The sequence below is a fragment of the Oryzias melastigma genome, linkage group LG19 (assembly GCF_002922805.2).
Source record: "Oryzias melastigma strain HK-1 linkage group LG19, ASM292280v2, whole genome shotgun sequence".
In the NCBI taxonomy this organism is placed as follows: domain Eukaryota; kingdom Metazoa; phylum Chordata; class Actinopteri; order Beloniformes; family Adrianichthyidae; genus Oryzias; species Oryzias melastigma.
Genome location: NC_050530.1, coordinates 17,193,903 through 17,208,288, shown reverse-complemented (window position 1 = coordinate 17,208,288; position 14,386 = coordinate 17,193,903). Strand labels below are relative to the sequence as shown.

The 14,386-nt window shown below is 40.0% G+C and overlaps 1 protein-coding gene across 3 annotated transcripts in view; it reads right to left on the bottom strand.

Annotated features, from left to right (window-relative positions):
- The window catches only part of ryr2a (ryanodine receptor 2a (cardiac)), a 122,978-nt gene that overhangs the window by 39,214 nt on the left and 69,378 nt on the right, over nt 1–14,386 (bottom strand). For all 3 annotated transcript variants that reach the window (XR_004949793.1, XM_024263394.2, XM_024263396.2), the window contains exons 52-70: nt 13,959–14,128; nt 13,060–13,280; nt 11,980–12,070; nt 11,689–11,829; nt 8,608–8,771; nt 8,447–8,525; nt 8,170–8,259; nt 7,814–7,951; nt 7,658–7,735; nt 7,480–7,555; nt 7,190–7,313; nt 5,347–5,462; nt 4,892–4,956; nt 3,829–3,950; nt 3,586–3,635; nt 1,333–1,393; nt 1,033–1,271; nt 873–954; nt 621–751 (exon numbers count right to left, since the gene is read on the bottom strand). Coding sequence is in view for 2 of the 3 variants with exons in the window: in XM_024263394.2 (XP_024119162.1) it covers nt 621–751; nt 873–954; nt 1,033–1,271; nt 1,333–1,393; nt 3,586–3,635; nt 3,829–3,950; nt 4,892–4,956; nt 5,347–5,462; nt 7,190–7,313; nt 7,480–7,555; nt 7,658–7,735; nt 7,814–7,951; nt 8,170–8,259; nt 8,447–8,525; nt 8,608–8,771; nt 11,689–11,829; nt 11,980–12,070; nt 13,060–13,280; nt 13,959–14,128 (2,238 nt within the window). In the remaining variant the exon portion in view is untranslated. The remainder of the gene's footprint in view (nt 1–620; nt 752–872; nt 955–1,032; nt 1,272–1,332; nt 1,394–3,585; nt 3,636–3,828; nt 3,951–4,891; nt 4,957–5,346; nt 5,463–7,189; nt 7,314–7,479; nt 7,556–7,657; nt 7,736–7,813; nt 7,952–8,169; nt 8,260–8,446; nt 8,526–8,607; nt 8,772–11,688; nt 11,830–11,979; nt 12,071–13,059; nt 13,281–13,958; nt 14,129–14,386) is intronic.

Here is a 14,386-nt window from a genome sequence, read left to right as displayed (position 1 = left end):
CAAAAAAAACTATATTAGCCAAAATAGCTAGCAAGTAGCTGAAATATTAGCTAATCTCCAAATTAGACTAAACAACAAAAAAATTTGTAAATTAGAAAAATAGCTAGCATGTAGCTGAAATATTAGCTAATCTCTAAATTAGCATAAAAAAATCCTAAATTAGCCAAAATATCTAACATGTAGCTGAAATATTAGCTAAACTCCAAATTAGCCTAAAAACTGAAAGAAATCATAAATTAGCCCAAAAAGCTAGAATGTACCTGAAATATTAGCTAATCTTCAAATCAGCTCAAAAAACTGAACATTCCTATATTAGCCAATATAGCTAGTATGCAGCTGAAATATTAGCTAAACTCCAAATAGCCTAAACAAATTAATAAATGACAAAATAGTACAAAAAGCTATCATAATGCCATCATAACTTTCAACTTTACTACACTATGACCCCATATAATCTAAAGTAACGACTAAGTGACTATGAAATTAGTCGTTGACTATTTTAACAGTCAATTAGTCGTCGTTTAGTCGACTAATTGTGGCAGCCCTAGCTGGTATAGTTAGAACTGAGGAAACCTTCCACTCTTAAGCATTTATTTGGAGATGTCTCATGTTGCTCAGACCTGCTCTGTCGCTGCTGCCTTTGCTGTTGTAGACCGAGAAGCTGTTGAACTTGTTAATGTGAGGCTCCAAGAAGGCAACAGGAAACGCTGCTGAGAAGGCAGCCAGGCACTTCCCTAATGCTGGCCTCTGCCTGGAGAGGAAACAGGACACCAATCCAAACCTCCGATTACAAGCTAAATCAGTGATACTCTGAACTCTGGAGGGTCCAAAGCCTCTCAGATAAACTGTGAAGCTGTGTGGCATCAGAGTACCTCTCCACAAAGATGCTCTTGTTGGTTCCCAGAAAGTAGAGGCTGTTCAGGATTCTGTAGCAGGAGACCTGGATATCATCCACTACAGCAACACAAACGCACAAGTCAGGAACTCGACTTTACCTCCATATGAGCATAATAACTCCTCCCCCCAACTCACACATGAGGTCCTCTCCAAACATGTTCTGTCCGATGTGCTCAAAAAGCGAGGAGAGCACCGGCAGCAAGGCAAAGATGGTGTAGTTGATGATCTGGGTGACGCCCCGCGGCTGCTCTCGATTGTGCGTGAACTGACCCAGCTTCAAGTTCTCCTGGGTCTTCTCCAAGTCCTCAGCCACACTGGTGAAGAACGACCGCAGAGCCGCTTTCACCGACTCCAGACCGGTCTTCATCACCGTCCTGGGGGAGACTCTGTTAGTATCTCAGCAGAGATAAATGAAGGCACAGAGAAAGAGCTTACCTGGCATCAAGACTTTGTCCCAGGATCTGGAGGCAGTTGACAATGGATGTTGCATTATTTCCTGGAAAGCAGAAAAAGGGCATCAAAACTCAGCAAAACTGAAACATTCTGAGCTCTGAAACCAAGATTTCTGCTGCTTTGCTTAAAGATCTGAAATAATTCGATATTTCCGATAATTTCTCTACCTTTTAAAGCATTATTGTAAACTTTCATTCTAATATAACTAGATGATGGGGAAAAAATAATAGCAATACAATTTTGCTATTAATATTTAAAATCTTCTGTTTGTCTAATATGTCTGTCTTTAGCAGCAGCACTTTTAGTCTGCAGAGGTGGAACACTTTAGCTCAAGAAAAGAGGATACCAGCACACTGCACAAACACACTTGCACAATAACACACACACAGGCGCATACAGTATATTAACAGATGAAGGCATAACCAAAGCTGGTTCTTTGGTACTAAAGGCATGCTGTAAATATGACTTTGAAAGTGCCATTCCTTGGGATGTGTTGGCAGCCATAGTAACCTGCTGTGGGCGGGCAGGGATGCAAACGGGTTCCTCTGTGTCTCATTTACAGAGTTTTTAGTTTCAAATCTAATTAGTTTTCCCTGATATGTATGAAATGATTATTGCAGTTATATGTTCAAAAGACCGTTGTATCCTTCATCTAGTTCTGCACTAACATTTCTGGGTTCTGAGTCATGGGGAAAGCTAGTGAGCTGTCAAAAAATCTATGGGAAAAGGTAACTAAACTGTATAAAACAGGAAAGGGATATAAGAAAATATGCCAGTTAACAGATGTTCGAACTTTGATCAAAAAGTGGAAAGTGAGGGGCTGTGTTGAAACCATAACCATGGTCACAAAAAGTTTCTGCCAGAAAAGTTGTTACAAAGAAAAACCAACAAATAACTTCAGCTGTGATCCAGGACTCTGAAAAACTGTCATTTGAATGTGTCAAGATGTACAACGAGAATGGGCTGCATGGTCGCCAGAAGAACACCTCTTAGTGCTAGTGTAAGCTCACTTACAATGCACCAAACAGCACAGAGACAAGCGTCAAAACTTTTGGACCAAAGTGATTTAGAGTGATGAGGCCAATATTGTACTTTTTGGCCACGACTATAAACGCTATATTTGAAGAAGAATCAACAAGATCTAAGATTAAAATGACTATTCCTACTGTAAAACACGGAGGTGGATCGCTTATGGTTTGGGGATGTCTAAGCTACAAAGACACAGGAAACAAGATGAATGAAGAGCTTTATCAGAAGAAACTGGAAGAAAACTGTCACCCTTCAGACAGTTCATAGGACACACTCGACATTTCAACATGGTAATGACCCAAAAGACAAGGGCAAGTCAACTTGTGATTGGTTCCAACAGAATAAAGAGAAGGTTCTGGAGTGAACATCTCAGTCTCCTGAATCTTAATATTATTGAGACGCTCTGGAGAGATCTCAAACCAGCAGTTCAACCAAGACACTTAAGAATTTAAAGGAACTTGAGGTTTTCTGCCAAAAAGAATGGACTTCTTTACCATTGGAGAAAATAAAGAACCTCATCCACAATGACCACAAGAGACTCCACGCTGGAGTAAAATGTAAAATTAACACAACAAAAGCAGAATAAAGCACTGGAGAGACAAAAGTCAAATGAAAAGCTAACATTTTGAGAATGTATTTTGGACAGAAGACTGTCAGCATACATGTTTGTAGGTCACCTACAGTTGTGACAGATGTGTTAAGTAGTAGACTTCCAACAAGCCTAACTTTCTGTATATGTTTTCCATCATCATAAAAAGTTGTTAAAAAACAACAAAACTATCCTTTCTATCAAAGTGGGTCTTGCAACCTTTTACGTTCCTCTTTCTGCAATCTTTCCTTGTATCCCTCTGTGATTCAGACCTCTGCACACGTCTATCATTTTAAATCAGTGGTCATGCGTGTGCTCTTTCAAACAACGTTGTGAGCATGCACCATTCCTTGCTTTTTACGATTATTTTCTCTTTCTTTTCTTGAATAGTAACCAAAAATGCAAAGATAAATTCATCAGACAGGTTAGGTATCTTTAAGGGACGTCTTACTTCTATTTTTCTGTAACACTCATGCTTTTTACTGTTTGGTGGAGGAGGCGCACATGCCAATAAACACAGTGTCTCGGTCAAGCACATGAACACAGATGCTAATGTCCAACTTTTGACCAAATGAGCTCGTGGAAACACAGTTGCATGTTGGGTACAACATCCTTACCAAATAAGGATATCCTGTGTCTGACAAGAACTCCAAGTTTGCAGAAGAGACTAAAAACATTGAGAAGAAGAAGGAGAAGCAGAATGCGTAAGAAGAGAAAAACGTTTGAAGCTGTGAGGCACTTCAGTGGATACAGCAAAGCAGAGCAGAGATGGAAGAGACTGAAGAAGAGTTATCAAATCTGTGTTAATCATTTAGGAAACAGTCTCCAGGGAGCGTCCAGGCCGCACTCGTCTTCCTCACCTTGTCACCATCTCCTTTTCCTTATTGGAGGCATGGCCCCCACTGCTGATTGGATGAATGACTGTAGACAGGAAGTACAGCCGGTGGTTTTTGAAGTACTGGTCTACCAAGGGTAAGACCACCTAGAAGGAGGGAAAGAACCAACAGTAACCACATGTACCCATTAAAACACAATTATTTACCCATACTCTGTTGGTATGGAAGGACGGGCTACACTCCAGTGAAAAAAGTCTTTCTGACTAAATACGTCAAGAATAAAACTGTCTGGGTTTAAATTACAAAGGTTGATACTCATGATGTAAAGATTTTTTTTCTGACAGACATCTATGAAGAGAAAATAGACTCAGATCTTGTTTAATTCTTGATTTGTGTGTAACTTTGGATTTGGTCATGTGTATGTCTTGATTTGTAACACATACAATCTATTTTTTTTGCATAAGTACATAAATTATTAATAAAAAAAACAATACAATTTACAGATGCCCAAATAAAACAGTTTATAACAGCTTAAAACTAAATTACGCAAAAATCTTTCAAAATCACACACTAATCGCTTGTTACGCACACACAAAAGTACATTTACACACAAATCTGAGGTTAGACTTATTTTCATGTCTATTAGATTTGCTGAAAATGATGTGTTTAAATGCTGCTAGAATGCTGGGTCATCAGAGTTTTATTTTCAGTTGCTTTAAACTTAGATTGTGAAAATTATCTGATGAAACTTGACATTTTCTCGCTTAGATATTGAAAGTTTTGGGCGTAACTTAGTTTAAAGCTGTTGTAATATTAATTTATGCATGTGTAAATTGTATGAGTTACAAATTAAGAATTACAAACAAATCAAGAATTACACCCAAATCAACAAATCGGGATGAGTCTACCGGTATTTTCTTTTCATAGACACCTCCTACTGCCACAACAGAGAACAAGGATGGATGGACCAAACGGAAGGATGAAAATATGGATTGTGCTCCTCATGGTAAATGTTTCTCTATAAACATCTTCAAAATCTCCCAGCATGCTCCACTGACCAACAGATTGATGGAGAAGAGCTACTGACCTTTCCAAAGAACTTGATCTGCTGTTCATGAGGAATCTTCTCTCCTTTTCTTCTCGTAGCAACATCTGAGTGAATACCAGAGTGACGATGACGTATGATTGGAACAGATTCAGCTTGCAACTTAAATCTATTCCAAAAGCGTCACTGGTGGTCTTTTAATTATGATTATACAGTTTATAGCCAAAATTTTAAAAACTGTCATTTTCTAGGACATAGTTACTGCAGAGCAGCAGGAAATGATTAGAAATTCACCTCTGAGTTTTAGGCTAAGTAAATAAAATAACAAATAAATACTAAGAAATGCAATTCCAGACTTAATTTTATTTTGTGTGTATCTTCTATCATGAGAAGAACGCCACTAAATGTTGCTTTGGTAATCTTTGCCCCAACAACCTATGTTTATACGTGTTTAGATTCAGTTATAAAATATCTGATGCCTTTAAGACAACTTTTACCAAAGTCCATCATGTGCTGGTGAGCGTGCTCCACATATGCGATGAGCTTCTGCAGGAAGGTGTAGGCAAATCTCTTCTCTATAGCTGGAGTGTCCAGTTCCTGTGACTTTGGGCCTCTGCAAACACACAAAGAAATATCATTTGTTTATTCTGTCTCAGCCAGATAAAAACTGTCTTTGATTTGCTGCAGTCAGTCATTAATAGTGATGTCCCAATCACTGAGCTTCAGCCTTACTGAAATCAGATGTTGCATCCCGATCGGGTGACTATGATTAGTGCTATCTATTAAAAGGCTTATCACAGATACAACCCCAGTGGAAGTTTCTCATCTGTGTAGAATGTACATTTTATTGGCCTGGAGCTCAGCATGACATTAGTTTGAGCAATAACATGCAAGCTTGGTATATCAAAGGCAGGTTAGGATAAAACTGCTTTTAATTAAAAAAAAAACCTCTTTAGGTATTTCAAAAACAACAATAATACACAGAGTTTACTGAATCGACATAGTCCAGAAAGACTGCACATATATTGATGCAAACAGGAAAATGCTCCAATCAGACAAAGTAGAGATGTTAGTTTTCTTCAAGAAAATCATCAGTTTAATTCTTTGAGCCAAAAAAGGAGAGTAGGAATAAAGAGTCCAGCTCTAAAAAGCATATTACTGGCTTTATTTGTTGACACTTTTGCGTTTTTATTTGCATGTTTACATATCTGCTGAATATTTTAAGTTGTTTTTATTGTATTTTTTATTTTATTAAAAATTTTCTTTAAATTTGTCCAATTTTACTAGTTAATATATAATTTAATATATAATATAATTTTAATACATAATATAAATATATATTTTTACTTGATTGTTCTAGCTAAGTCACAGAGAAGTGTTTATGCTAAATAATAAAATAAGATGAATGAAACAAAAATTTGGTTAAAATAGTTTGGTTTTGGTGGGCTGCACGGTGGCGCAGTGGTTAGCGCTCTTCCCTCACAGCGAGAAGGCCCCGGTTCGACTCCCGGCTGGGACCTTTCTGTGTGGAGTTTGCATGTTCTCCCCGTGCATGCGTGGGTTTTCACCGGGGACTCCGGCTTCCTCCCACCATCCAAAAACATGCTTCATAGGTTAATTGGTGACTCTAAATTGCCCCTAGGTGTGAATGTGAGAGTGAATGTGAGTGTGATTGAGGCCCTGAGACAGACTGGCGACCTGTCCAGGGTGTACCCCGCCTTCGCCCTTCAGTAGCCGGGATAGGCTCCGGCACCCCGCGACCCCGTATGGGAAGAAGCGGTCGAGAAAATGGATGGATGGATGGATAGTTTGGTTTTGTTGAATGGGGCAGAGATAATAAGTTTTTCATTTTTTGTCCCCTTTAATTTTCACCAAAGTCAAGAATATAAATTAATTTATTGCTGTTCACTATAAAAAATGAAATAAACAAATACATAAAAATATTTGTTTATTTTTTTTAATGTGTTACAAAAGTATCCGTTTTGGATTTGGTCTTAGAATACACTCTAATCAAATGACTCGGAATCGGATTGGGGTCAAAATAACCTAATTGGGGCATCTCTAAAAATGTGCTTCACCAGTGACATAGCCAAAGCTATCGTGAACACTTTTGAAGGATGAAGGTAAAAGAGGAAGCTAAATCTTGTGTTTTTAAAAACATTAGTTGTCATATATCCAGTTAACAGAAATGTAACTGAAATGGACTGTGTTGGAGAATAGAACACATTAAGTTCAGACACAACACACGGCCTCCGTCTCAACTGTCCCTCCAGAACTTGGATCATTCAGAAAAACCCATCAGCATCTTTATCTTGACTGGTAATACTGTAGATCCTCTACCTAGAAACAGTGTATCCGTTGATCTGGAGGAACTTGAGGATGTCCTGAGCCTTCTCCTTGTCTTTGGATTTCTCTTTGGCAGTCAGAGTGTCGTATGGGACCAGCAGGGGATGGCTTCCTCCACCTGGAGTCCAAAGCAAAGCAGCGATGAGAAACGAGGTCAACAAGAGAGATAGATCTCCTCTTTAGGAACATCAAAATGTCTCCTCTCAGTTGGAAAATTTGTCAAGCTGAATCACCGGTGCTAACATTTGGTTTGAAGTCAGGCTGTTGGTAAAAAAAGGTCTTACCTTTGGCTTCCAGGTCCATCTTCTTCTTCCTGGCCCAGATGTTGTGGTAATTCTCTGCCAGCAGCTCTGCCATGGACTGAAGAGTTTCACGAGATGTTGGAGCAGTTCATTGTTCTATAGATTCAAAGCCTCATATTTGTTGAATGTGTGGGAGAAGAGAAGGGGTCAGAGTGCGCACCTGCATGTCTCTGGACAGGGTGACGTTGCTCATGTCGATGGGTCTCGGAGTGAAAGCCGGAGCTCCTTCAAAAGAAAGCTGGAATAAAAGATGCACCTTTATGTTCTGTTGGGTCTTTCAAATAGAATCAGTCTCCTGGTTTGAGTGTTTGATCACCTGGCTGCCCTGAGATATCCGTCTGGACTTGTTATGGAGACTGGCGGGGTCTCCTTCCCGGCTCCGGTCGATGCACCAGCCCCACGACAGCATGGTCTTCAGAGACTCTCTGACTGAACAGCAGTACATGTCTCTGTCCTGCAACAATGTCGTTTTTCATTTAGTGTACAAGAAACCTTTACATTTCAGTCTCTGATGGAAGACACTGATTTAAGTGGAGGAGGAGCTCATGGACGTTTAGCGTTTATGCATGTTTGAGATCAACAGGAAGCAGAACACAACATATCACAGACAGGATGTACAGGACAGCTGACTAAAGCTACAACCTGCAGATCTGAACCGCTTGGTGCACCGACCTTTTCGGTGAGGCTCTTGTACGGCTTCAGGAGAGGATGGCTCTTGCTGCTCTCACACATGCTTTCTCCGTGTGACCATCCACTGGAAATCTAAACAAAAATGAGACGTGCTAATGCCATCATGATAGAAGGTGGTTTTTCAATCTTCTGGACAAGTGTTTGGTTCATGAGAAGTACTGTGATTTTTTACCATTTTACTCCAAACAACCAGAGCAGTTCATGTTTGAAGACATACACTTGAGTTTAATAGAGTTGAAGAGAGCAGTTGTCTTTTTACCTTCTCTGTGCACCACCTCTCATGGTTATGTTCTGCATATCTGCTGATGAAATAGTCCAGTTTTTCAGGGATGGTCACGCTGATGAAGAGGAAGGAAAACATTTTCAGGCGTGCACCTTCAGAACGGAACCAATTCTGAGTGTGCTGTGAGTCCTGCGTACTTGGACGTGTCTGCTGGCTGCGGTGTGAAGTTTCCTTCCGCGTCCATGGACGACTGCTTCTCCATCATGGCCATGTAGTTGGACTCCATGTAGTCTGGAGGAAGAGCTCCAGCCACGGCGCTGAGGCACGGCAGAGCCAGCTTAAACAGCTCCTGGTCGTAGCGCTGTCAGGAACACACAGAGCAGCAGAGAGTGTTTTAGCAGAGACGCACATCGATCTATACACTTGAGGGCTGCCACGACTAGTCGACTAATCAACGGCTAATCGACTGTTAAAATAGTTGACAACTAAATTAATAGTCGATGAGTCGTTACTTTATATTATATAGAGTCTGACTGTTGTAAAGTTTAAAGTTATTATGGAATTATTCTAGCTTTTTGGACTATTTTGGCATTTATTAAGGTTTTTTGGGCTAATTTGGAGTTTAGCTAATATTTCAGCTAAATGCTAGCTATTTTGGCTAATTTAAGCGTTTTCAGGCTATTTTGGAGTTTAGCTATGTTTTTAACCTGCATGCTAGCTGTTTTGGCTAATTTAGGCTTTTTTGATTTTAGGCTATTTTGGAGTTTAGCAAACATTTCAGCTGCATGCTACCTATTTTGGGTAATTTAGGTTGCTTTTATTTTTGTTTTTTAGGTTATTTTGGAGTTTAGCTAATATTTTAACTACGTGCTACCTGTTTTGGCTAACTAAGGCTTTTTCAGTTTTTTATAGAAATTTGGTATTTAACTAATATTTTAGGAGGCTATCAACTTCAGCGTTTTCAGCTATTAACTCCAGCATTTTTGGCTATCAGCTTCAGTGTTTTCAGCTATCCACATCAGGGTTTTCAGCTATCACAGCTTAAGGATTTTGAGCTATTAACTTCAGCATTTTTTCAGCTATCAGCTTCAGTGTTTTCAGCTATCAACGTCAGTGTATTCAGCTATCCGCATCAGTGTTTTCAGCGATCAACTTCAGTGTTTTCAGCTATCAACTTCAGTGTTTTCAGCTATCAGCTTCAGTGTTTTCAGCGATCAACTTCAGGGTTTTCAGCTATCTGCATCAGTGTTTTCAGCTATCAACTTCAGTGTTTTCAGCTATCAGCTTCAGTGTTTTCAGCTATCAGCTTCAGTGTTTTCAGCTATCAACTTCAGGATTTTTAGCTATTAGCTTCAATGACTTTAGCTATCATTTTAAGCATCTTTAGCGGCCAAATTCAGCTCACAGCATTCACACTAGCATTATCACAGGTAATGTTATAGATCTAGTTTTTAGTTAGTATAAAGCTGATGATGGTGCTTTACATCCAGTTGGCTCATGACCGGATTAGTCGACTAATTGGAAAAAATAATCAGTCAACAATTAAAATTATCGTTTGTGGCAGCAGTAATTCACTTCCTAGAGACAAGTAGGAGGTAGTTTATGAGCTGAGGGGAAGAATCATAATGGTAAAGGAGCCCACACCCCCACGCCAAAAAACTATCCTTCAATCCAGAAAACAAGGTGAGTCTTTGGGAACCAGTTAGTGGTAAAGCCTAGAGGTCACTTACATTTAGGAGTCAAATCTGTGATTTACATCTTTTAAAGACCGACTTCAAAGAAAATTGTGTTTTTTGTAGAGCTGTCAGGCGATTAAAATTCTTAATCGCGATTAATCGCATTTTGTCCCGAGTTAACTCGCTATTAATCGCAAATTTACATTTGGCCTTTTTTTAAGGAAAAAAAAATTGTGGTTCGTGGAATTTAGTAGTTCTACATTAATTCTGAAAACAAGAATGACAAAATTAATAGTTTTCATCAGAAATACTTTATTTTGTAACATTGTATTGAGATAAACTTTCTTAACAATAAAAGGCTGTAACATAAAATTCCTAACAAAAGCCCAAGTGCAAGTGAAGGGCATTTTAAATTCAAAACTTCAATCAACGTTCAGTAAAATAAAATAAACATCAAAAATAACATTTCCATAACACTTTCATGTTCATTTTTTGTCAGGACCAAATCTTTTCCTCCTCTGCTGAACTACAGTAATAAATGAAATAGAGATTTATCATTTCCAATGAACTTTTGTTTTTTAAAACATTAAAGACTGAGAAAAGCGGGATACACTGTGGATAGTTTGACAGTCTGTTACTGCCGCCGCGTTCTCTGGCTGCAGCTCGATGCAGCGACGTGTCCAGCGGAGCTCACGCCATGAATATGCCGGCAGACAGACCGCTATGCTGGGGCTGGATCACGCTTAAACCTCCAGAACATTTAAAACGTCCCCCGGTGCGCTTGCTGTTCGGAACGTCGGGGGTCCGCAGCTCTCGGCGCCGGACGCGAGCCGGTACCACCAGACGTGGTACTGGACGCGAACCGGAGCCGGGTTAGGGCGCAGGAGCTCTCCGGGTCCTAGCGCCGGCCGGTTTTAGCTCGCAGCTCGTGTTTGGAGACCCGCCCGTGATCGAGTGAGAGCAGCCAGTGAGTTGGAGGGCGGGACGCCCGCGCGCGGTGTGGAAAGGCACGTATGATAAAGTCCGCGATCAATGCGTCAAAAAAATTGTCGGCGTCAAGCACACGTCAGATTAATGCGTTTTTAACGCGACAAATCTGACAGCCCTAGTTTTTTGGTATTTTTAACATGTTCTTGTGGCATTTTTCTGATGATGGAGGACATACATAAAGAAAATAGGGATTAAAACTGAATTTCTGAGTATTTCTTTATTCCAACTGTAGTGAATCAAGAGCAGATGAAAAAATACTGTTAGATAAAGCCTGTAGTAGTGAGAAAGGTTTATACAGTAGGTGGGCCAAAAGCTCCGCCACATTCTAATGCATCCACTGGCAGACAAATAGATCCATTAATGTCTTTGTTTTCCTCGTCTGAGCTGGTATCTGGATCAAAACTATACAGCTGGATAGCTCCAATACTCTTCACCACTTTAATTGCAGCAGTATTGTTTTGTTTTGAGGGGCTGTAAGCTAGTGTGAGGGGAAGGGGGGCGGGGTTGCTCTACACCAACAGTCCCGCCCACAACTCAGGGAGTGAATTTTTAGTGATCTACTGCTGCTTTGCAGAAATTATGTTCTAAAAAACATTCATTCAACAGTCTCACCTTACAGGACAGGGCATCAAAAATCCCCCAGAACAGTTTCCTGGAGAGGTGAAGTTCTTCCTCAGACGCTGCTCCATAACTCCCCCAGCCTCCAGCCAGGCAGTAATACTTCCAGCATCGCTCGTAGTGATTGGTTAGCAGCTAAGAGGTCAGGAGAACACTGTCAAACTCTAATTGGTAATCATTATATTTCATTGTTTCTGCAGTTTTTATGAAGGGTTACTGTATATCAAAGAGAGCACTTTAATTAAACAATTAAAGCCCCTCCCCCCCATTAAGGGGGCTTCTCACCTTCAGAGGCATCTTGGTGTGTTCGTTGAGCAGCGGGACGTCAAACACCAGCCTCCTCAGGAGGTGCTGCATCATAGAAGGCCTCAGTTTGCTGCGGGTTGTGAGAAAAGCATGAATCAGTGCTAACAGTGGACGATACGTCACCCTGGAGTTCTGGTCCTTCTCCACATACAGCTACACTTGGCTTCTGTAAAGATGCCTGGACATCACTTTACGGCAGCAACACATTTCAGATAGCAATGTGACTACATACAGAAATGAAAAACAGCTGGGCTGCAGTGGTTTTATGACCTTAACCCTTTGACTACCTCCCAAAAAAACAAAAAAGAAACACCAAAAAAAGTTTTTTTTTTGCCCTGAAGGGATATAAAAGGAAAAAAAAAAAATTGAAGTAATTTTTTTCTTAAAAATACTTTGGGGCTCTACAAAAAAATGAAGTAATAAAAACAAGTTGTGGTTGCTAACTATAACTTGTTTTTCTAAAAAAATCAAGTAGTAAAAAATAATAATAATTTGCTTTAGTAACTGGTGCACACAAAAAAGTAACTTTTTTTTTCTTTAATTAAATAAAAAATAACTGGTGCACATCTATTACTAACCTGAATTTTTTTTTTTTTTTTTAGTATTACTATTTCAATTTTTGCAAAAAAATATATATATATCACTTCAATTTTTTTCCTTCAATTTTCCCAGTAGGGGCTTTGTACTTTTGGGAATAATATCCATAATCAATATTTAAAAACAAATGTTTTCATGTTTCCCACCGTTTGGTTGAGCAGGCGGTTAAAGGGTTAAAGACGACGGGCAGCAGCTCCATATACCTGACTTTATTTTAAACCTTTTTATGGATCTCCAGATTTACAGTCAGCATTTAAGTTTGGCCGTTTGTGGAGATTATTCATTTGGATCTTAAACAGTTTTTTCCTGTTTTATCAAATATTTATTAAGTCAGAATCAGCATCAAACAGCAATGCTTCAGGAATGCTGGGAAAACCGAGAACGTTGGAGGAAGAATGCAATGTATTGAAACGGCAGTTGTTCCTGAGCAGCACGGATACCATGTCCGTGGCCCGCACTCACCCGCACACCGCCAGCAGACACTCCTCGATGGAGTCCCTCTGGGCTTTGGTCAAGCAGCAGCCTTTGGACAGGCGGTACACCGTGTGGAGGAGGGAGTCGATCAGGGAAGCGAAGGGCTCGGTGCCGGCGAACAGAGAAGCACACTTGGTCAGGAGAGGCAGCACTGCAGTGCACAGGTACCGGTTGAGGGCGAGCGCCATGTCGGTGGCGCTGAGAGCAACCTGAGGAAGACGAGAGACAGAAGAGAAAGAAGATCATTTTGGAAAGAGTTGGGAATTGTTACACATCTCCTCACTTATGTGGTGTATCCAAAAATCTGCATCCACATTTGGTATTTTATTTTGAAAGCCATTCCTTTTCAGTAATAAAAATATAATTTTATTTTATACATTGATTAAATGTAGCCATTATCTGGTGCTTAGAGGTTCATGAAGGGAAACCATGCATGAAGAAGTCAGTTGCTAGGGTAAATAAGGTGTCATGAAAATATTCATCAGTGACTGATATCATTTTTTCGTCCAAAGTTATCATATATTAACATGCGTTTGATTCTAAGATTCTATTTAGACCTGAAAACTACACTAACTCCCAGAAAAATGCATTTTGTCCAGTCAAAAATGTTTTAAATCCACCACATTTAGAATTCCCTGAACACCTCTTCACATTTGGGAATCATTGAAAAGCCCCAAATGTTCCCTGTAGATACCAAAACAACTTGATTCCGTAGAATGCACTACTTGGGAGATATTTAAGTTCATAAATTTTGTCTACGGAGGGGATATTTGCATTGCTGGTAGTCAGGAGGATTTAATATGAATACAAGTCCTTGGACAGTTCTGTTTCCCCTACAGTTCAGTGTACATATGGCTGAAGAGGAAACATAAAACCCACACACTTACAGTGTCCAGTGAGGCGGCAGCTCTTAAATCTGGCAAGAACCCAACTTCAAGGAGGTGCAGGAGAAAATTCTGGTCTTCTATCCCATAAACCCGATCCAGAAACAGGACCATGGCCGCTTTGTGGTCTGGACAGAAACCTGCCGACATGTCTGGCTCCACAACCACCCCGTCTGTGAGGAACCAAACACAGAAAAGTAAGTTTACATTTCTGCTTAAAGATAACAAAGCATGGATGTATATAGTTTGGGAGACACTTCTAACCTGGAAGCTTCCGCTTGAATATAGAAAAAACTGTCAATTCCATCACCATCCACCTCAGTGAAACACAAACACTCACCTGTGCACAGGTATCAGCTCACCTTAGCACTAACCGTTTGTGTGACAGAATGAAAGTCTTTATCTGAATGGGTTTGTATGATGGAGTGTGT